Source organism: Oryctolagus cuniculus, chromosome 1 (genome assembly GCF_964237555.1).
Source record: "Oryctolagus cuniculus chromosome 1, mOryCun1.1, whole genome shotgun sequence".
Classification (NCBI taxonomy): domain Eukaryota; kingdom Metazoa; phylum Chordata; class Mammalia; order Lagomorpha; family Leporidae; genus Oryctolagus; species Oryctolagus cuniculus.
In genome coordinates, this window is record NC_091432.1 from 17387222 (window position 1) to 17412137 (window position 24916).

A 24916-nucleotide genomic window follows, 5' to 3' on the forward strand; every position below is an offset into this window, starting at 1 on the left:
AGTAACACAGAAGAGACATCCTTAGGAGGTGAGGGCTTATATGGTGGGAAGAATAATTATCTTCCTAATTGTACTTACAAATTTTGTATTCCTTAAAATAAATTAAAAAAATAATAAAGAGACTTATAAATACCTGTATTAACCAGCTAAAATATTTATAATATGATGGCCTTCAATAAAAGTTGACAGGTTTCAGCTTACCTAATAAATGACCTCAATCTAACAACTTCAAATGGAATATAAGTGTCTATTACTTCCAACATACAGAACATACGTTTATACTGTGCTTCTCTTACTGATAAATGGTTTAAATGCACAAATGCATCTTTACTTTTTAATAACTATTTGATATTATGAGTTACTCTGGTTTCGATTATGACTCCTAGATAGAGAGCTAATACACACATATGTATAATCCCTGTGTCCATCTTAGCTAAGTTCACAGAATACTTAATGTTTTCTGCTAATATACGTGAGAAAAAAGTATTTTCATGTAAGGTTTCAATGACAGTAACCCAGAAAGTCAATTTATTTGCTTAGGTTAAAAAAATACATTGAGGAGCTGTATTGTGGCATAGCAGGTGATGCTGCCACCTGTGATGTTGGTATCAAGTATGGGCACCAGCTCATGCCCCTGTTGCTTCACTTCCAATCCAGCTCCTTGATAATGACCTGAAAAAAGCAACAGAAAATCTCTCAGGTTCTTGGACCCCTGCCTCTCTTATGGAAGACCTAGATGAAGCTTCTGGTTCCTGGCTTTGGCCTGGCCCAGTGCTAGTCATTGCAGCCATCCGGGGAGTGAATCAACAGATGAAAGATTCTCCCGCTCTCATGTTCTTTCGCTCTATATCTCCCTTTTAGCTTAATTTTAAACTCATCATAATTTTAAATGACTTTATTTCCATTTAAATTTAAACTTATTGGGGCCGGCACCTCCGCCTTTGGCACCGGCATCCCATAGGGGTGCCAGGTTCTAGTTCTGGCTGCTCCTCTTCCAGTCCAGCTCTCTGCTGTGGCCCAGGATGGCAGTGGAGGATGGCCCAAGTGCTTGGGCCCCTACACCGACATGAGATACCAGGAGGAAGCACCTGGCTCCTGGCTTCGGATCAGCATAGCTCTGGCCATGGTGGCCATTTGGGGGGTGAACCAACAGAAGGAAGACCTTTCTCTCTCTCTCTCTCTCTCTCTCTCTCTCTCTCTCTCTCTCACTGTCTATCTGTCAAATACATTTTTTAAAAAATTAAAATTATTTTATTCTAAATTGAATTTTGAAATATAAATAGGCAAAAAGAGGCAAAAATCTGAAAAACAGCAATGAGGAAGTGCTGGGTTTGTTAAAACAAAATGTATTATTTACCAAATACAAATATACCATGTGTCAATTGGCACATGAATAGATAAACTAATTGAATAGAATAAAGTCTTGAATCTTGATCCAAATACATATGGGAATTTAAAATATAATTAAGTTGAGAATTCAAATCAATAATGTGAATGTAACCATAAAACTGAAAAAAACCCTGAAATTTAGAAAAACAACTAAAAGTTAGTCCCTACGAACTACTATATTAAAATAAAATTACATATGAGTTAAAAATATAAAACCACCAAAAATGCTAAAAAATTGAATGCTAAAAAACAATTGAAGCTTATTTTGGTAAGAATGAAACTATGGTTATCTTCTGAAATAAGATTTCAAAAGCTAGAGAAAATATTAATGAACATGGCTACATGAATATGAAGAATTTTACATGCTAGCAACAGATATACAAAGGTCCTTCAAAAGTTCATGGAAATGGACTTTTTTATTTTTGTGACAATAAATGAAACTCAAGCCTAGTGTTTTCATAATACACAGTATCATGAATTATTGAGGCCCCCTTATACTTGAATGTGCAATGATACATTATTCACCATTAGAAAAGAGATCTTGCCATTTGCATCAATATGAAGGAAACTGGGGGACATTACATTAAGTGAAGATAGGCAGACACAGAATTAAACATATTGCATGACGTCACTTATATACAGAATCTTAAGAAAAATAGCCCATTATATATAGGGAATAGAGATGAAAACAATGATTGTCAATGTCAGAAAGAGGTGAAAGGCTAGAAAGTGTGGAGAAGTGGGTCAGAGGTTACAATGTACAGATATGTAGGAAGAGTAAGTCTAAAGAACTAATAATGTACAGCATGAGGATTATACTTTTTGCAATTGTACTTTACTTTGGATTTCTGCTAAATGAGTAGAGTTTAGACTCTACCACAACAAGAAGGAAAACTGGGTATGTTAACTTGCTTCATTAGAATAAATATTTTATCTTTATCCCATAACATGTCGGATTTATTTAAATATGAACAATAAGATTTATTTTTAAAATACTGAATAATGTAACAAAGTTGACAACATAACACAAAGCGGAAAAAATTACATATATAAAACTAAAGATCAGTTTCTTTAGTTTATATTAACTCACAAAAAAGTATGGAAATTATCTTTTGAATGGAATGGATAAAAATATTAACAAGCAATTTGTAAAGTATTACAAATGGTATTTAATACAAATGGTATTAAAATGCTCTAACACAATTATAGCTAAAGGATTTCAATTATAGAATTAAATAAATAACAATTCAGACTTTCATTATCATAAACATGAATTTGACAGAGACATTCTCACAGACCATAGAAGAGTTTATAATCAGTACAACCTCAATGATTTCATTCTGGCAATAACTATGAACATCAGCATTTTAAATATATATAGCTTTGACCGTTAATTCAAATACATATGTATATTACCAATTCCAGGAACTGATATTTTAAAAATAAATGTTTATTGCAAAATTATTTTCCGTAAAATAATTGGAAATAACATGAAGAATATTGGGCACATTCATTTTAGTACATTTTTATGAGGGGATATTTACAAACCTGAGGAAAAATTTGACTGGTCTGGAAAGATCTTCACGATTATATGACATTAATATCCATGTTCTCAACAAACAATAGTGTATATGTTTATGTATAATATCTACATATGAAATGAATGTGGCAAAATGTTAAAAATTGTTAAATAAAATTTAAAAAATGCTCCTAGGAGTACAAAACAAATAAACATCACACTGTTCTCCCTAAGTATGTATAATTTTATTTATTTATTTATTTACTTTTGGAAGGCATGATAACAACAAGAGAGGGAGAGAGAGAGAAAAAGAAATCTTCCATCTGCTGAATCACTTCCCAAAAAAGCCACAATAGCCAGGACTTGGCCAGAGTTAAGTCAAGAGCCACGAACTGCATCCTGTTCTCCCACATGGGTAGCAGTGGCTTAGGTACTCAAGCCATTTTTTGCTGCCTTCCCAGGCACAATAACAGGAAGCTAGATCAGAAGTGGAGCATCAGGGACTCAAACTTGTACTCCAACATGGGATGCCAGTGTCGCAAACAGTGGCTTCATCTTCTATGCAACTGGTCTGCCCACTATAATTACTGTTTATAAAAAATTTTACTAAATTGCTTAGAAAATGAAAACTTGAACAGACAAGAAAAGCACAGAAAGATACATTTAAATATCAATATTTATATTTATTTGCAAAGAGTATTACCTGACGAAAATTCAAGAATAGATTATAGTGTATCTTAGGGAAGATACTGAGTGACTATGTCTGCAGATGGATAAGGAGTTCATTTTGCATTTCCAATTCTTTTTGATTGATTTCAGAGGCAGTGTTGTGGAGACAGAGTGTGCTCCTATCTATTGGTTCTCTCCCCAAATACTTGCAAAGGCTCCAGCCAAGGCCAAGAACCCTTTCTGGATCTCCCATGTGGCATGAATCCCACTAATTTAGCCATCACTGCTGCCCAAAGAGTTTGCATTAGTAGGAAGCTGAAATCAGGAATGGGAGCAAGAAAACAAATTCAGGGATTCTTATGTGAGACAGGGTATCTTAGCCAGTGACTTAACCAGATAAAACAAATATAATTATTTTATTACATTCTGGATGGTTTCTATTTTTACTATAGCTATAATCAACTAAAAATTCAAATTTCAAAAATCTAGAAGTATTACACTTGTGTATACAAAATCTGTTAAGTTGAATAAAGAGGGCAGTCTATATAGAAATAAATACTCCTAAATTATATTAAAAATGAACCTAAATGATTAGAGCTAACTATAAATAAAACTCTCAGAAAGAAACTGAGTTAAATAAATAAATCAACTGAAAAATCAGTGTTACAATATAATTTCTTCAGCAACTAATCACTATAATTGATTCATTACTATATTTGAATTACACCTTTGTAAATGAAGTAAAAAAATAAAAGGTTATAGAGAAAACTTTCCAACAAAAAAGACAAATATTATTTGTGCAATCATATGTTTTATTATTTAATAATAATTGTCATAAAAGCTAATACTGTGCCAAAAGATAAATTGCATTAGAATTAAGAAAATCTCCAATTCCCAAAGAGACAGAGTCTAAAATCAAGTGATTTTATCATTACTACATTTTATGACGTTTCCAGAGCTTCTTAATGGCATTTATCATTTCTGCGTTTCTCAGAGTATAGATTATGGGGTTCAGCATGGGAGTTATGACTGTATAAAACACACTCACTGATTTGTCAATGGGAAGGGTCTTTGCAGGTCTTGCATAAATAAAAACACAGGGAACAAAGAAGAAAACAACCACAGTGATGTGAGAACCACAGGTCTGGAGAGCTTTCCGTCTCCCTTCCTGACTATGGTTCTTTAAAGAGTTCCAGATGACACCGTAAGAGATGAGTAAGAGCAGGAACACAACAGCACAGATCACGCCTCCATTGGCTGCCACTAAGAGACCTGTGACATAGGTGTCAGTACAGACAAGTTTCAGTAAGGGGTACATGTCACACATGTAATGATCAATGACATTGAGGCCACAGAATGGGAGCCCATAAATAGTGCTGAGTTGAATGACTGAATGCAGAAACCCTCCAACCCAGGACACTACCAGCAGCACAACACACACCCATCGCCTCATGATAACCAAATAGTGCAAGGGCTTACAGATGGCCACATAGCGGTCATAGGCCATCGCCAACAGAATAAAGACCCCTGATCCACTCATAAAGTGCTCCATAAAGAGCTGGATCATACATGATTGGAAGCTTATGGTGTTTTTCCCAAAGAACAAGTCTGAAATCAATTTAGGAGTAATGGCTGAGGAGTAAAAGACATCCATAAAGGAAAAACAGGCAAGAAAGAAGTACATTGGTGAGCCCAGGGTCTTACTGACAGAGACAGTCACGACAATGAGCAAGTTCCCCACCACAGTCAAAATGTAGATGATCAAGAACAAAACAAGAAGTATTTTCTGTCCCTGTGCATTCTGTGTAAGGCCCAAGAGCACAAAGTAAGTCACATTGTTCCTTGATTCCATCTCTTCTTTCACAGGAGCTTATTTCAGATATTAGAAACAGTTTCTCTAAAAAAGAAGGAGGAAATCTTTTAGGTACATAAAAAGCTTAATATTTATTCATTCATTCAAAAATATGAATGTCTATTTGTGTTGAGTCTATTACAAACATGAGAGTTATCACACCAGATGAAACAGGGTACCCTACTCTTAGGGATTTGGTATAATAAGGATTGATTCAGACTACGACAAGATAGTTTAATAATTGTGTTAAATTTAGTCAGTTATTGTAAAGAATCACAAGGCTAAAACATCTGAATCAATCTGGAGACTTGGAAGGCTTCTCGGAGGAAGTGTACCTTATCTGATTTATGAGGAAAATTTAGACTTAATTAGAAAAAATGATAGGAAGGGAATTCCACAAGAGATACATCCTGTATCAATTCACTGTATTATAACACTTGAGAAAAATTTGCAGGTAATTTACATATTCAAAATGGATAGAATTATTCATAGACCTTTGTTAACTGATCAACATCTCAAATTGAATGTCAATTTAGTATTTCTAAAACCATTTAAAAATTACTTTCTAAATGTTTCCTAAGTTAATAAATTATTTTTTTAACTTTTATTTAATGAATATAAATTTCCAAAGTACAGCTTATGGGTTACAATGGCTTCCCCCCCCCCCGATAACGTCCCTCCCAACTGCAACCCTCCCCTTTCCCACTCCCTCTCCCCTTCCATTCACATCAAGATTCATTTTCGATTCTCTTTATATACAGAATATCAGTTTAACATACATTAAGTAAAGATTTCAACAGTTTGCTCCCACACAGAAACATAAAGTTAATAAATTATATCACTTGCCACATTCATACCTCTAATCCTCTGATTATGGATCAACACATATTTAAAACACTGTTAACCCTACAATCAAAACACCCCAAATTTTATCCTCTACAACCTCCCACCAGTCAACTCTCATAGCCTCTTGCAGGTTTTCTGTACTTATATTCCAGAGTTCCATAAACTACATACATGAAGCAGCCCAAATTATCCCTTTTACATCTTTTTGAGATCATATCACCGTCTGTTCAAAACCCCTACAGTGGCTTCCTATCCTAAGTTCAATAAAATACGGTATTTCTCTATTGCCTACAGGACCCTTGATGATTGGGATCAAGGCTATCTTCCCAAATTCATCTCTTACAAGATTTCAAATCCATCCTATTCAAGACTGTTTTTGCTGTTCTTCAAATATCATTATGCTTTTCCATAGACTTGGTTTCATTTTAATAGATAGTAATATTAGAAATCAGAAGCAATTTAACATTAAAATAATAATAAATATTACACAAATAAGTATTGTAAGTCTAATTTTTTTTTATTCATTCAGTCAAAAAAAAAAAAAAACTTATATAACACACAGTTGTGATATGCCTTAGAAGTAAAGTAGACTTTGAGGTATCATAGATTATTTAGGCTCAGGATCTAAAATCCAGGCGTCACATCATCAAAAGAAAAAAGTTTTGCTGACTAAGGAATCACTTTTTCACCTGACTCTACTATATTAACAAATAGATGTATATAGCTTTGAGTAATGATCCCTAAATAAAATATATGTTCTATACAAGCAGAAATGGTTTACTTTATTCAAAGTATGGCAAGTCCTTACTCTGAACTATACTTTGCAGATTTGTAAATGAAATTATTCTAAACATTTTTTGTGAGGGTCTAATGTGATGAAACATAGGAAAGTGTGTAGTACAGTACTTGAATGCTATGGAGAAAACATTAAAATTCCATTTGTGCAAACTGGCATATATATCACAAGTTTATATCCCTCCGAAATGCAAAATCACTAGAGAACAAAACATTTTCACCCTATCAGTTCCATTAAAATAGACAAAACATAATTTAATGAATGGAAATACTAACATTGCTAGAACACCTAGCACTAGTTTTGCAAAATTCTCCAAGATGCTATGTGATTCTCACAAGTATGTTTCATACAACTAGGTTTATATTCATAGAGATGCAAATATCATCACATAAAGCATAAATATTGATACTTGTGCTAATATATGATAGTTGTCCCCATTTTACATGTGAAGAAACAGCTCAGGAAATTCAGTAAATTTTCCCACACTCATATACTTTTCAGTGACAGAAGTGGAATAAGAAACTAAACGTCCTTGACCTTCAAAGATCTTGGAAATCAGAAGTTTTTCAACATGTCACTCTTATAAATTCAAACAGTATAATTTCCTACATACCAGGAAAATACACAAGGAAAATCTCTAAATTCTTCTATTAACTGCCACTTTCTCACCTTTTGGAGGCTTCCTCAGAGCCTGATGGAGAACTTTTAACTGACGTCTTAGGACAAAGAAATGTGTCTTCCATATTTTTTACTAGAGAAAGAGGGAGAGAGACTTTATTCCTTGGAACATATTTGATTTCTTGTGACTATGCCCATTTTTTACAGTCTTCTAAATATTTGGGTAAATTATGATTTCCATTGGAGAATTACTAAAAGGCATCAGATCACACAAAAAAAAATTAAAAATTCCACATTCAGTAAATTCCTGAACAAAACAAACAAATAATAGCAAACTAAATTATAACATTGAGAAATCTTTTGAGGTAATTTACATATTCAAAGTGGATTGAACCGATTATTCATAGATCTTGGTTAACAGTCTACATAAGAAAATAGCAACCGGTCATGTTACCAGGAGATGTTTCCTCTACTGTTGATTTATTTTCATCTAAATTCAAAAAGAAAAATTATCATTCAGATATTTTTCCAATCTCTTTCAATTCTGTTATGATAGCCAAACTTTTCTGCGGTATTTTGAGAACGCATTCATGCAATAAGTAATTGCTCATCTGTAGACAGTTGGATCGCATCTTAAGAGTACAGCATGCTCCCCAGCAGGGGCCAAAATCACTGGACAACGTATATCTCCTAACCTCACATAGCCCTGAGACCTGCATCTGGAGCTTGTCCAAGATTCATGCTTAATTAAATTCCCTGGGATTTCCCACAAAAATTGTAAAGATGTCATTAGACCAATCACATGACCAGGGTCAGGGAGGTTCAGCAAGGAGGCAAAGTGTGCTTCAGAACCATTGTTAAAGCTGTTTCTGGTGGAGAATAAAATATCAGTCATTTTGTTCCAACAAGGATATCTATCACTTACGTGCGCTACCTTACTTGTCTTATTACTGATATGGCTGTAATAACTGAAAATCGATTCATTCATTCATATTCTTAAGAACTTTTCCAAGTGCCTACATGATTCCGGATTCTAAAGCACAAGCTAGAGATATTCAGTTAACAAAACAGAGAAAAAATTAGGATGGAATTTTGCCTTCAGTGACCTTATGCCTTGTAAGGGAGTCAAACATTATAATGGGAGCAGCTTAATTTAGGCAATTATAACTAGGGACCAATTCGATTATGGTGACAAATAAAGTAATGAGACAGAAAATAAAGGGGAATAATTGACTCTGTATAAAATGGAAACAGCCTTATTCAAAAGCTGACAGGTAATAGAAATACAAAAATAAGAAGAGACTACTTGAAGGACATTTACATCTGGAGAACTCAAACACTGAAAACAGTTTGGCAATTTCAAGACAATGAGAGGCTATTGTACATGAATGGTATTACAAAGGTAAGATAGAACAATAAACCCGGCCAGGCAGGGAAGACTTTCCTAAAGAATTTTAATTTCAGTGCCACCTTCATGTGAGTTCGATTTTATCTCAGTTGATTCATGTCTGATCCAGGTCCCTGCTAATGCACCTGGGATAGCTGTGAAAGATGGCCCAAGTATTTGGGTCCCTGATACCCAAGGGAGAGACATGGATGGAGGTCCAGGCTCCTGCCTGCAGCCCTGCCCAGACCTGGACCACATTGCAGTCATTTGCAGAGTGAACCTGTAGATGGCAGACCTTTCTCTCTCTCTCCCTCTCCAACTCTGTTCCTTCCTCTCTATGTAACTTCCTATCAAATGAATACATAAGTCCTTTTCAAAATTTTGAATTTCATTTAACATTATTGTAATATATGTAATGAAACATCTAATACACCAAAATATATACAACTGTAAATCTCAAAAACATTTTGCTTTTTTAAATGTAAATAAATCACAGAAATCAAAGATAAATAAACAAATAAGAAAAAATGAGAATGAGGAAAACATGGCAAGTTTCCAAATTTAAAACTTGAGAACATGCCACCACATCGCAGCTTCAGGCAGCCTGTGCAGCAGCTACATTCCTCACCAGCACAAAGCCTGAAGCAGCCTGTGTCACAGCCGGATCTGCACCATCCAAACACTTTCTGTACACCATCTAATCTCTATCTGGGCACCACCTGAACTTCCCTTTCTTTTTCAAACTTATTTCAAAGGCAGAGTTGGAGAGAGAGAGAAAGAGAGAGATTGAGATTGAGAGAAATCTCTCATCCAGTGATTCATTGCCCAGTGGCTACAATAAACCAGGAATAAGGAATTCCATCCAGCTGTTCACATAGGTGGCAGTGGCCCAATCACATGGACCATTACCAGCTGCCTTCCCAGCAGAGCAGAGCAGCCAGAACTCTAAGTGATGCTTGGATGGGGGTTGCCAGCATCGCAGGGGGAAGCCTAAATTCTGAACCACTGTGGGGAGCAACTCGGACCTAGACTGTTACTCGAATTAAGACTTATTCTATGCATCTGCTCTCCCACAATATGGCGCTGGGAGAGGAGTAAACAGCTTCTACACAGCTGCCTCCAGTTCAACCAATAAACTGTAGGACCTGCTCCTGATTGGAGGAGAGCAGCATACTCGGCGTGTGGGTAGCAGAGTTGGGATTGGTGGAAGAGGACTATAAAGGAGGAGAGAGACAACATGCACCAGGAATATCTAAGGGGAACATCTAAGAGGAACACCTGTGCAGCCCCCGAGAGAGCCCACAAGCGGTGTGCCGCTCCCCCGCGGAAGTGGGGAAAGTGGCAGGGGGAACCGCCCTTCCATGGAGGTGGAAGGGACGGTAGCCAACCCGGGAAGAACCAGCAGCAAACCCGGGGAGGGCCGAGCAGACAAAAGAACAGCGCAGGGTCCTGTGTCGTTCCTCCACGAAGAGGGGGAGTGACAAACCACAGCCCTCCTTCCATGCACCTCCAAGCTCCCCTTTCATGTAGTGGAAACAAATTCCACAGTGTTGCCAAAGTAGAGCCAGCACCAACCAGAAATATCCAAGATGGCTGAATGCTCTGATTCAGATGTTTAGGTCACTATAATGTCTTTATAATAAAATTAACGTGGCTGACAACTCCACTCCAATCATGCATCTAATACTATAACATATTCTGCATTTCCCAAAAAGGACACAGAAATGGATGGGTTTGGAGCTTGGCCCTAAATTCCAGACACTTTTCAATAGTCAATTAAGCCTCACCACAGACACCCTCAGACCACCTCAAGCCCCATGATAGTAAAAGGACCATCCCAGTCTTGCTAAAGTTTTTTTTTGTTTTTGTTTTTCCTGGCAGAGTTAGACAGTGAGAGAGAAAGAGAGAGAAAGGTCTTCCTTTTTCCATTGGTTCACCCCACAAGTGGCTGCTGTGCCGATCCGAAGCCAGGAGCCAGGAGCCAGGAGCCAGGTGTTTCCTCCTGGTCTCCCACATGGGTGCAGTGCCCAAGCACTTGGGCCATCTTCCACTGCCTTCACGGGCCACAGCAGAGAGCTGGACTGAAAGAAGAGCAACCGGGACAGAATCCGGTGCCCCGAACCAGACTAGAACCCAGGGTGCTGGCGCCACAGGTGGAGGATTAGCCTAGTGAGCCATGGTGCCGGCCTGCGAAAGGTTTTTGGTTCTCTCTCTCTTTCTCTCTCTTGTTCTCTCTCTCTCTCTCTCTAGCGTGTGCGCACTCTCGCTCTTGCTCTTGCTCTCTCTCTCCCACATTTCGTTCTTGACTGTGCCCTTTTTCTTTGCTTTGATAAATCTTGTTTTCCTGTACACCTTTAAGCCACCAACTTGAATTTTTTCATATGCAGAGGGAATAGCCTAGAGTAACCCCAGCCAGGGACCCTGTTGCCCACAAGAATTCTGTTTCCCTTCAATTTTCACAATTACTCCACAGAAAATAGTAAGCAAAACATTTGTATATGGAGAATTCTGTATTTTATCAATAATATACCTGCACTTCAAGTTCCTCATGTTCCTTTAATTGTTTTCTACCTATGTGTAGGTGAGAAACAGGGACACCCATAAATTTTAAAGAAATAAGCAACTCTCTTCAGGACAAAACAAAACCCATTTCTGAGAGCTAATCTCTAACTATAAAAAACCATCAGTGTTGTGTAGCTGCCCGAAAGTCCCCTAGGAACGTGCATTTGCCACAAAAAATCCAAAGAATTATATTTCTCTCTCACCTTGCACTTTGGATGAAGGCATGTGAGTTGATTTATGGCTATCAGGAGCCTCTATATAAGTGTTTTTAAATACCTGATTTACTTATTTATTTGAAAGGTAGAGTCGGCTAGTGCCGTGGCTCACTTGGCTAATCCTCCGCCTGTAGCGCAGGCACCCTGGATTCTAGTCCAAGTTGGGGCGCCAGCTACTAGTCCCGGTTGCTCTTCTTCCAGTCCAGCTCTCTACTGTAGCCCAGGAGAGCGGCAGAGGATAGCCCAAGTGCACCCGCATGGGAGACAGGGAGGAAGTATCCGGCTCCTGGTTTCAGATCGGCGCAGCGCCAACCGTGGTGGCCATTGGGGGAGTGAGACAACGGAGGGAAGACCTTTCTCTCTGTCTCTCTCTCTCACTGTCTAACTGTGCCTGGCGCAAGGAAGGAAGGGAGGAAGGAAGGAAGGAGGAAGGGAGGAAGGAGGAAGGAATAAGGAAGGAAGAAGGGAGGAAGGAAGGAAGGAGGAAGGAGGAAGGAGGAAGGAAGGAAGGAAGGAAGGAAGGAAGGAAGGAAGGAAGGAAGGAAGAAAGGAAGGAAGGAAGAAGGAGGAAGGAAGGAGGAAGGAGGAAGGGAGGAAGGAAAGGTAGAGTTTCAGAGACTGTGTGTGAATGCGTGTGTGTGTGTATGAGTGTAGACAGAGAAAGACACAGAGAGAGATATCTTAAACCCATGGGTTCATTCTCCAAATGGCCAGGGTTGGGCTAGACCAAAGCCAGGGATTTGGAACTCTGTCTGGGTCCCTCACATAGGTGAACCCACCCAAGCACCTGGGCAATTTTCTCTTGCGATCACAGGTGCATTAGCTGTGAGATGTATTGAAAATGGGGTAGCCAGGACTTGAACTGATGTTTTAAAGCTTCAGCAAGCCAATTAATTGCATGAGTCCATTCTCCTTAAACATTCTAGATATGATTCTGCACCTTCAGATAAGAACTATGAAATATATGAATGCCCTTTATATGCAAAATGGCACAATATCACAAAACATCAGCAAAATGCCATCAAAACACCAATGGTATATCACCTCACCCTTTTGTTACAGAAAGTAACAAATATTGGTGAGGAAAACCGAAAAGGGAAGTCTTATACATAGCTGGTGGGAAACTAAATTATTACATCCACTGTGGAAAACAGTATAGAGATTCTTTAAAAAAAAAAAAAACAACTAGAACTAGAACTTACAAACATTATGTATACATCCAAAATATATGAAATCATTATATGAAGAATCAACCAAAGTACCCATTATCATATGAATAAAGAAAATTTGATATATGTATAAATACTTTGGAATATTATTCAGTCACATATGAAAGAATGAAATCCTATCACTTGCAGCAAATGGATGGAATTGGAGGACATCATTTTGAAAATAATTCAGGCACAGGGCCGGCGCTATGGCGTAGGGGTTTAACGCCCTGGCCTGAAGTTCTGGCATCCCATATAGGTGCTGGTTCTACTCCCGCCTGCTCCTCTTCCAACCAAGCTCTCTGCTATGGCCTGGGAAAGCAGTAGAAGATGGCCCAAGTCCTTGGGCCCCTACACCCATGTGGGAGACCCAGAAGAGGCTCATGGCTCCTTGCTTCGGATCAGCGCAGATCCGGCTATTGCGACCATCTGGGGCATGAGCCATCAGAAGGAAGACCTCTCTTTCTGCCTCTCCTCCCTCTGTGCAACTCTGACTTTCAAAGAAATAAGTAAATCTTAAAAAAAAGAAAAAAAGAAAAGAATTCAGGCACAAAAAGACAAATACTACATGCTATCCCTCACATGTGGACGCTTGAAAAATATTCAATCTGAAAAGAATAATGAAACTAGAAGTAGAGACTGCTAAGAGGGATAGAATAATTTGGATAATGAGTATCAAATCATAGTTTAAAAAGCAGTAACTTTCCACTTTTCACACCATAATCAAAAGACTATCATTCATAATAATATTCTATATATTTTATGGGCAAAGAGAAGAAAGGAAATGAAAGACCCCCATCATGTTATAATGTTGAAGAAGAGGAAATATTGAATATCCTGATTTGATCAATAAACATTATATAAATGTATTGAATGTTACACTATAATGCATCAATATGTACAATTATTGTTTTTTTTTCTTTTTTTTTCTTTTGACAGGCAGAGTGGACAGTGAGAGAGAGAGACAGAGAGAAAGGTCTTCCTTTTGCCGTTGGTTCACCCTCCAATGGCCGCCGCGGCCAGCGCCCTGCTGCCGGCACATTGCACTGATAAGATGGCAGGAGCCAGGTACTTATCCTGGTCTTCCATGGGGTGCAAGGCCCAAGCACTTGGGCCATCCTCCACTGCACTCCCTGGCCACAGCAGAGAGCTGGCCTGGAAGAGGGGCAACCGGGACAGAATCCGGCGCCCCGACCAGGACTAGAACCCGGTATGCTGGCGCCCCAAGGCAGAGGATTAGCCTGTTGAGCCGCGGTGCCGGCCCAATATGTACAATTATTGTTAATACAAATTTTTTAGATTTATTTATTTATTGGAGGCAGAATTATAGACAGAAAGAGGGAGAAACAGAGAGAAAGATCTTCCATCTGCTGGTTTACTTCCCAAATGGCTACAAACACCAGAGATGTGCCGATCCAAAGGCAGGAGCCAGGAGCTCCTTCTCTGTCTCCGATGTGAGTACAGGTGTCCAAGCACTTGGGCCAACTTCCATCGCTTTCACAGGCCACTAGCAGAGATCTGGATTGGAAGAGGAGCAGCCAGGACACAAACTGGTGCACATATGGGATGCCAGCACAGCAGGCAGAAGCTTAGCCTATTATACCACGGCACTAGCCTCCATGTTAATACAAATTTTGAAAATATATACTTGTGTCTACCAAACTGAACAAAAGGTCTCCATTTCTATTTATCACAAAAATGAAAAGTCATCAGTGTCAGAAGCATTTAGTTAGTAAGTATCCTTTTCACAAAAACAATTATTTTTAATGGCTTAAGCAGTTGTGATAGTTATTTGTTCATTAAATATTTATTAAGATTTATTTGGGGCCAACCTTTGCTCAAGGTGCTAAACACACTGGTAACACTACTTGAAAACAAATTCTTGCATTTTAAGTCTTTACATATTCTGACTGCATGGTATGTTGACATCAAAATCAGAGTAAAATTACTTTTACTCTCGAACAAGCATGGTCAAGAAAAATAAGACTAACAACTGCAATAACTACAAGTCCTCAGAAGTCTGGGACCAGTGGATCAGAGAAGAGGAGAAATGGATTCATGTATGGCCAAGGGGTGGGAGTTCTTGTTGCCATCAAAACTCCATTAAGTATAGTCAGTGCTTATGTGTTCTACCTCACAGCACGGAGAGAGAGGTTATACATAACCCTTCAAAAAATTAGCTAAAAAATTTTTAGGCAAGTTGAATGTGTCTATTTTAATTTTAGGGTGATAAGAGTTAGTCATCATTACTAATATTATGAGTATTTAGTTCCACTAATAGTTTACATAGATCATTTCATTTGATGTAACTTTATTATTCCCCTTTAACTGAAACTTTTAGGGGGATTGTTTTCCAAATATTCACATTATAAATGAGAAAGGTAGGATTTCAATTCCAAATTGTCTTCCTCAAACAATAGATTCTCAACCATGGTCATAACCTAAACCCATCAGCCATTCCTAAAATTGTGCATATGATAATGATCCACTATCTCCCTGTAAACAAGCAAAACACTAAAAATAAGAATCTTACATAAAAGACTACTTAAAATGACAATATTATGGAGTTTTGTTCCAAATAATACAGCAGCAATAAATGATTTAATTTTTTGTGTTTATGAAGAAAAAGCAAAAGAACCATACCAGATGTTCCAGCATCAGAAAATACAGAAAGAGAAAAAAGAGAATGAATGCCTAAAACTGTTCTAATTTTCTACAATGTTTGATTTTTTCATGGTTTCAAATTAACAACTATTCTATGAATCATAAATATTGAGACTATCATGACCTCAAAACTTCTGCTGTGAAGGGTTCTTCCTTAATGAATTGAATCCATTAACAGTCTCAGGATATGCAAATGATCTCTGGGAATATTGCTCAAGTCCAACGCAAAGATCTCCTACTGCATACGCTGAAAACACATCCCCATTTGAAAACCTGTCTACTGCACTAGAATGTGTGGAGCTGTATCCTGGAAATCTGCCCATCTACAAAGTCCTTTAAGCCTTTGAAAGTACACTGAGGATTAGCTGCAAAATGAGTGATAGAAATATCCAAATAGGATATTCTTAATGAAAAATGATTTACCTCTTCACTTTTACATCAAAAGGCATCAAACTCAGAACCAACATATTCAGGCATCAGTGTTATACTTGGACTTGAATCTTAGATGCTATGTTCTTTTTGCTATATCATATAAAGGATACAGTCATGTTATGTTTAGAATATTTCTCCATTACACTACATTTAGATCTACATCTTCTTCATAGCATAATATATCTGCATTTCTGGGAACTTAAACAGCTCAACATAGGAGTTACCATGATATAACACTGCCAAAGCTCATTTTTTTTTTTTGAGAAGTGGTCACAGGGTGCTGTAGACACACAAATATTCAGTACACAAAGAATTCAATGACTACAGTAACATGGGAGACACAATGGAGAGAGCTTTGTGCATTTCCTCCATGATTTGAAATTTCAACCTGTATTGGAAGACCTCACAGGAGAACATCAAAAGGAGAAAATGAGAAGATGAGCCCACTCTTGGCAGCAACCATGAGAACAGAGTTGTCGACATAGATGAGGTTCAACAAAGGGTTCCTCATAGCACACAGGTGGGCTTGTCACTGGGTCACACAGGCAGTCAGATTGTGATGAGTATTCATACTGGGCATGGCCTGAGCCTGCAGCTCCTATCTCTTCTTGGAGATGGACACACATGTATCAGTGCATGGTCATCCTGCAGCACAGTGAGGGCCACATAGTGTCACAGACCATCCCTCAGTAGAATGATCTCAGCAGAACCAAGAGGTACTAGAAAAGCAGCCCATCATGCATTCCCCGGAAGAGATTTTTGTTGTTGTTGTTGTTGTTGTTTCCTTACAGAAAAGTGTCAGTTAGCATTTTAAGGATCATGGAAGAAGCGCAGCAGTTATCTATAGGGGATCGAAAACACAGCCAAAAATTGTAAAGAACTGCTGGGGAATATAAAAGGAGACCTGACTAGATATAAACACTTCTCTTCATGGACAGCACTTCTCAAATCTATAGAGATATATATTGTTCCATAAATAAAATCACATCCAAAATAACTGAACTTAGTTTTGTGACTAGTTTACATTGAATTTGAAAACATGCATTCCCAAAAATAAGCATCTTCTAAAAAAAATTGAGGAGCTACAAGCCTTTTTGGTAAGACAGAGGTATTATGCATAAAATGTTTACTCTGGGAGTAAAATAGGATGACATTAGTGAAGATGAATGGAAGTTTACTTTTATTACACAATTAAATGGGATTTTATTGTTCTTATTATACTATAGTTTGTCTTATTTTACAAAACAGAAGTATCACTAGCCAAATATTTCATATGTATACAACAGAATCTGATTGTAGAGAATTATCTGCACACCACAAAAGATCTTAATTATTTAATAAAAGGTCAATATAAAGGCTCAAATAACTATAGATAAAACTAATTCTTAGAAAGAAAATTTTCAATGAGAATGAATAAAATTATTAATAATCAATGTAACTGAAAATTGTACCCACTGGTTAACTAAACACTGTGTATCAACTATCAGATATAGATGTTTTATGACTTCCTAGCTGAGACAATATACAAAACTATTAAAAAGCTTACCAGAGAGGGAACATGTTGTTATTCATAATACAAACATGAAGTTATTTGCATAATTAATATAAATTTTTGAAAGAAAACAAATTTTCAAAGGACTCTTGGGTCCAAGGAGATGACCCCAGAAGTCGAAGACTGTCTTCATGGAGTTGAAGAAACTTAAGTTGTTTTTCAGCATTATAAAACTTTATTTTCACAATTCTAAAGAAGTAAATGCCCGAACTTTACAATTCCTCATTTATTTTTACCAAAAGAGATTTGAAAGGTAAATAAGTAAAAGCTTCAGAATATCAAACCATGTTAAAAAATTCTGTGGTTTAATTTTAAAATCTGAGTTATTTTAAATGATGACAATGACAGAATGTTTGCCAGTTAACCAAAGTTAACATTCAAAATGAGACCTATCACTGGGACCCCTGTGACATTTAAATCACTGTAAATGCTGACCAATTGTTATCATTAATAATGCTATTGCCATAAGCCAATAATGTCATTTATATTCCAAGCATATTTGTCTTGCACACCTTAGATATTGAGGTATAAAGCCATGCTTTACTAGCATTTTTTAACATAACAAATAATTTCTTCTATAATGGCTATTGTAGTAAAAAGTCCAATAATATTAGCCAAATTGCTGGCATGTTCTATGATCTTCTAATTAATATAATTGTTCATAGACATGTGTAAACAAATTTATAAGCAACAATTTTAAAAATATCAATTTATAAGCAATAAATATAAAATGTTGGGAATATAATAAAATTATATTATAAATAGTTTATTTTCTTAACACACACATATGCATACACACACACACACAATTGGTAGACTACTCTGAATATTAGATTTCCCCCTATAATATTGTATAATGCATTGTTCACAATTTGCAGTGTTTTGAAAACAACATAAATTGCACATGGCCAAATTAGAGATGTCTCATTGGACTCTTATAAAGTATATGAGAATATGGGAACTTTGGCTACTTTCCCAAAAGGACTGATTTTTAAAAGACAAAAAAATGAAAATTCATATAAAAGGACCACAGATTTAACAGACTTATTTGAAATAAATAAAATTGTAGCTCAATTTTCTGCTTCTTCAAATGACTAAGAAAGTCGCAACTAATGTCTGCATTTAAAAAAAGAATATTACCTGGATGAATTTGGGAGGGGGCAGAAAACTATACACATTATGCACTCCATGGAATGTGCTGAATTCCAAAATGTACTAGCACTGAAAAACCATCTTGCATTGAGGTTTTCAAGAGATACAACGAGCCTGCCAAAAAAGCATCTGGTCTGTACTAACACTTGCTGTCTTCAGTACAGGCCTTCATGATGTCAGTCAAGCTACTCTTGCAAAATCCCTTAATGTAAGAGTTTCAATGCTGATTGGTTGGGGCTATGACCAATGGTGTGCAATTGAATTCATTTGCTCATTGAGTTTCATTTCATTGTCTGGAATTTGAACAAGTTAAGTTGTTGCATGGATGGAAAGTGACCAGATTCCAGCTTAGACCATACAGGTACATCATTTAAAATTATCTCAAAATGCACCTGTTGACAAACACTGGTTCTCAATCATGTTGCTCAAGAAGAAAACCATCCATACATGCATAGACCTTATTTTCCTGGCCCCACTGCCAGATGCTAGGAGCTTGCATGCCAAAGAGGGAAAAGGATCTTTGCCAACAATGATTAAGCCTATTAATACTACTTTGAAAATGACAAGAAAGATGCATGTGTCTATATACTGGTTGAGGGAGGTAATTCTCTCCTTAAACTCATAAGGCTAGGTACTGCTGCCTAAGAACCTGCAGCTACTCCTCAAACACCAACCTATACCCTAAGAAAACACAGATCTTGAAAATAAGCGGCAGCCCGTACATACTGCATCTTTAATCTCTTGCTGGGCATGCCGCCCAGGTTGGCGGAGGCCTCTCTGGCCACCACCGATGCTGCCACCAGGCAAAGCAACAGAAGCCTCATCTTAACTGAGCCAGCCGCTTCGGCCACCCTCAGACAGACTGCAAAACTTAAGTTCTACACGACGAGACTTTTCTACCCAAAAGCTTCTTCATGGCATTTGTCATCTCTGAGTTTCTCAGAGTGTAGATTAAGGGGTTCAGCATGGGGGTTATGACTGTGTAAAACACACTCACTGATTTGTCAATGGGGAAGGTCTTAGCAGGTCTTGCATACATAAAAATTCAGGGAACAAAGAAGAGAACAACCACAGTGATGTGGGAACCACAGGTCTGGAGAGCTTTCCGTCTCCCTTCCTGACTATGGTTCTTTAAAGAGTTCCAGATGACACCATAAGAGATGAGTAAGAGCAGGAACACAACAGTGCAGATCACACCTCCATTGGCCACCACTAAGAGACCAATGACATAGGTGTCAGTACAGACAAGTTTCAGTAAGGGGTACATGTCACACGCAAAATGATCAATGATGTTGGGACCACAGAATGGGAGTCCATAAATAGTGCTGAGCTGAATGACTGAATGCAGAAACCCTCCAACCCAGGACACTACCAGCAGCACAACACACACCCATCGCCTCATGATAACCAAATAGTGCAAGGGCTTACAGATGGCCACATAGCGGTCATAGGCCATTGCCAACAGAATAAAGACCCCTGATCCACCAAAGAAGTGATCTATAAAAAGCTGGGTCATACATGATTGGAAGCTTATGGTGTGTTTCCCAAAGAACAAGTCTGAAATCAATTTAGGAGTAATGGCTGAGGAGTAAAAGACATCCATAGAGGATAAGCAGGCAAGAAAGAAGTACATTGGTGAGCCCAGGGTCTTACTGACAGAGACAGTCACGACAATGAGCAAGTTTCCCACCACAGTCAGAATGTAGATGATCAAGAACAAAACAAGAAGTATTTTCTGTCCCTGTGCATTCTGTGTAAGGCCCAAGAGGACAAAGTAAGTCACATTGTTCCTGGATTCCATCTCTTCTTTCACAGGGGCTGATTTCAGATGTTGGATACTGATTCCCTAAAAAAGGGGAAATATATTAACTATATGAAAATTTTAATATTTTATTTAGTCATTCTCTAAAAATGCATATGAGGGTCAAACCATGTTGGATCAGCTATAAACATGCAAAATATCAAGAGGGGTGAGAAATGGCCCCCTACACTCACTGAAGTGATACATACTCACTCATTCAAAGAATGACAAACCAATTTAATAATTCTCATAAAAGTATTCACATTATTTTAAGGGGTAACAAAGCTAAGACATCTTAATCATACTGGAATATTTGAAGCATTCTCAGAGGAACAACATTTAACTTGAGTATTGAGCAAAAGTGAGAATGATCTAGAAAGAGGGAAAAATAGAATTACACGAGGGAAGTATCATACACATTTACTAAATTATAACAACTAAAAATCACTGAAGGTAATTCACATATTCAAGGTGTATAGAACTAATTATTCATAGATCTTTACCGTCCAGATTGACATCTCAAAATGGTTATCAATTTTCTATTTCTATACTCTTCATAATGTTGCCATTAACCTCTTTCTTCCTAACTAGTTTCTACATGATTAAATTATATAGCCTGCCACATTATTATTCATGCTAAAATTCATACAATACCTTTCATTCTGCTCTTCCACTCAGATTATTTTCAACGTATTTTAAAAACATATCACCCCCAAATTTTATCATCCTCAGTACATCCCAGTTTTCACCATTCTACTCTAATAGCCTCTTTAGGTTCTCACTACTTTAATGTTCCAGAGTGCAATAATCTACTCACATGACACAGCCCAAATGATCCCATTTAGATCTAACACATCACCCTTGGCTCAAAACCCCTACAATAAATTTCCATCCTACTTTCAACAAAATACAGTATTTCTATACTGCCTACAGAAATATTGATGCTTTAGATCAAAGCCATATTCCCAAATTTATTTCAATACATGGTAATTTCAGAAATCAGAAGCAGTTTAATGCTATAATAATATTATGGCAATGTGTATTGGAAGTCTAAATGTTTATTTATTAATTCAATCAAAAACCTACATTGTTGTATGCTTTAGAAATAAAGTGGACTTTGAGATATCAGAGAAACTGCTAACTCATTTAGGATCACGATTTATGGGGCCAGCATTGTGGTGCAGCTCGTAAAGCTGCCGCTACAGTGCCTGCATAATATATGGGCGCTGGATCAAGTCCTGGCAGCTCCACTTCCAATCCATCTCTTTGCAAAGGCCTGGGAAAGAAATAGAAAATGGCCCAAGTCCCAAGACCTGAGGAAGCTCCAAGCCCCTGGCTTCTGATAAGCATAGCTCCAACCGTTGAGGCCGATTGGAGAGTGAACCAGTGGATGCAAGACCACTCTCTCTCTCTCTCTCTCTGCCTCTCCTTCTCTCTCTGTGTAACTCTGACTTTCAAATAAAAAATATTTTTTAAAAGAAAACATTTAAAAGCCAGGCATCACATTGTAAGAGGAAAAACGTTGTGCAAGCTAAGAAATCACTTTTTCACCTAACTCTACTACATTAACAAATGGATGTATACTGCTTGGATGATGATCCCTAATTTAAAAGATGCTTAATATGCAAGCAGAAATGTTTTACTGTACTTAAATTTTGAGAAGAAATCATTCATACCTTGCAGATTTGTAAATGAAATTATTCTAAACATTTTTTGAGGGTCTAATGTGATGAAACACAGGAAAGTGCTTATTACTGTACTTGAATGCTATGGAGAAAACATGAAAATCCCATTTGTGCAAACTGGTGTGTATATATATATATATATATATATCAATCACAAGTTTATGTCCCCCTGCAATGCAAAATCACTAGAGAACAAAATATTTTCACCTAATCAGTTCCATTAAAATAGATAAAACATAATTTAATGAGTGGAAATGCTAACATTGCCAGCACACCTAGCATTAGTTTTGCAAAACTCTGCAAGATGCTATGTGATTCTCACATGTATGTTTCATACAAATAGGTTTATATTCATAGACACACAAATATCATCACATAAAGCATAAATATTGATACTTGTGCTAATATATGATACTTGTCCCCCCTTTACATGTGAAGAAACAGGCTCAGGAAATTCGGTAAATTTTCACACACTCATATACTTTTCAGTGACAGAAGTGGAATAAGAAACTAAACGTCCTTGACCTTCAAAGATCTTGGAAAATCAGAAGTTTTTCAACATGTCCACTCTTGCAAAGTCAAACAGTATAATTTCCTACATACCAGGAAAATACACACATGAAAATCTCTAAATTCTTCTGTTAACTGCCACTTTCTCACCTTTTGGAGGCTTCCTCAGAGCCTGATGGAGAGCTTTGTAACTGACGCCTTAGGACAAGGAAATGTGTCTTCCATGTTTTGGCCAGAGAGGGAGATACTTTCCTCCTTCAGTACATATTTGGTTTCTCATGACTCTGCCCAATTTCTTACATCATCTAAATATTTGAGTAAATTATAATGACTTGCGTTGGACACCTACTAAAAGGCATCAGATCACATAAAAAGAAAAATTGAAGAGTCTGCATCAGTAAATTCCTGAACAAAATAAACAAACAAAATGTAACAAACTAAATTATAACACTTGAGAAATCTTGGGAGGTAATTTAGAAACTCAAAGTGGATAGAAGTGATTATTTATAGATCTTGATTAACAGTCTGCATAAGAAGAGAACAACCAGTCATGTTACCAGGAGATGTTTCCTTTATTGTCTGACTTCTTTCCTTCCAAATTCAAGGAAGAAAAATTTCATTCAGATATTTAACCCATCTCATTCAATTTTGTTGCAAGCCAAACTTTTCTGTGGTATTTGAGATGGCATTCTTGCAATAAGTAATTGCTTGTCTGGAAACAGTTGTATCACACCTGAAGAGTATAGCATCTTCTCCAACAGGGTCCAAAAGCACAGGATAACTTATATCTCCTAACCTCACATAGCCCTGAGACCTGCATCTGGAGCTTGGCCAAAGTTCATGCTTAATTAAATTCACTGGGATTTTCCACAAAATATTTAAACAATTGTATATAAAGACGTTATCATACCAATCACATGACCAGCGTCAGGGAGGCTCAACTAGGAGGTAAAAAGTGCTTCAGAACCATTGTTGATGCTATTTCTAGTTGAGAATAAAATATCAGCCTTTATGTTCCAACAGGATATGTATCACTTCCCTCCCCTACTTTGTCTTATCCCTGATGTGGCTGTAATAACTGAAAATCGATTAAATCATTCAAATTCTTAGGAATTTTACGAAGTGCCTACATGATTCAGATTCTAACCACAAGCTAGAGATACTGAGTTAACAAAACAGAAAAATAATATTAGGATTAACGTTTTGCTTTCAGTGACCTTAAGTCTTATAAGGGAGTCAAACATTAAAAATGGGAGCAGCTTAATATAGGCAATCACAACTTGGGACCAATGCTAATAGCTTGACAAATAAAGTAATGAGACAGAAAATAAAGGGGCAGAATGGACTCTGTATAAAATGGAAACGGCCTTATTCAAAAGCTGACAGGTAACAGAAGTACAAAAAATAAGAAGAGACTACAGGAAGGACATTTACATCTGGAGAACTCAAACACTGAAAACAGTTTGGCAATCTCAAGACAATGAGAGGCTATTGTACATGAATGGTAATACAAAGGTAAGGCAGAACAGTAAACCCAGCCAGGCAGGGGAGACTTTCCTAAAGAATTTGAATTTCAGTGCCACCTGCAAGGCCAGCATCCCCTATGAGTGCTGATTTCAGTCCCAGTTGCTCCCATGTCTGATTAGTCCCATTAGTTTAGTCCCATGTCTGATCCAGCTCCCTACTAATGCGCCTGGGACAGCTGTGGAAGATGAGTCAAGCATTTGGGCCCCTGAGACCCAAGTGAGAGACCAGAATGGAGGTCCAGGCTCCTGCCTTCAGCCTTGCCCAGACCTGGACCACATTGCAATCATTTACAGAGTGAACCTGTAGATGGCAGACCTTTCTCTCTCTCTCTCCCTTTCCAACTCTTGTTTCCTCCTCTCTATGTAACTTCCTATCAAATGAATACATAAATCCTTTTCAAGTTTTGAATTTCAATTGAAATTATTTTAATACATGTAATGAAACATCTGTGAAGCATCAAATACCCCATATCGTTTACAGTTGTAAATCTCAAAAATGTTCGGATTTTTTAAATGAATAAATAAACTGAAAA

At 37.3% G+C, this 24916-nt stretch overlaps 1 protein-coding gene and 2 pseudogenes across 1 annotated transcript; all 3 read right to left on the bottom strand.

Annotated features, from left to right (window-relative positions):
* Positions 1–4419: 4419 nt before the first annotated feature.
* On the bottom strand, positions 4420–23090 carry LOC100352564 (olfactory receptor 4A47-like). The gene is made up of 3 exons (XM_008272612.4): positions 23008–23090; positions 7741–7822; positions 4420–5474 (listed from the first exon to the last, which is right to left on the bottom strand). The coding sequence occupies exon 3, from the start codon at positions 5427–5429 to the stop codon at positions 4512–4514; it is 918 nt and encodes a 305-aa protein (XP_008270834.4). The 5' UTR covers positions 5430–5474; positions 7741–7822; positions 23008–23090; the 3' UTR covers positions 4420–4511.
* On the bottom strand, positions 19099–19685 carry LOC103351801 (thioredoxin reductase-like selenoprotein T pseudogene; annotated as a pseudogene).
* On the bottom strand, positions 19733–20671 carry LOC100352312 (olfactory receptor 4A47-like; annotated as a pseudogene).
* Positions 23091–24916: the final 1826 nt, after the last annotated feature.

What these genes read in the sequence shown, in the direction of transcription:
- LOC100352564 (XM_008272612.4), bottom strand. Translation starts at nt 5,429, where the DNA reads ATGGAATCAAGGAACAATGTGACTTACTTTGTGCTCTTGGGCCTTACA.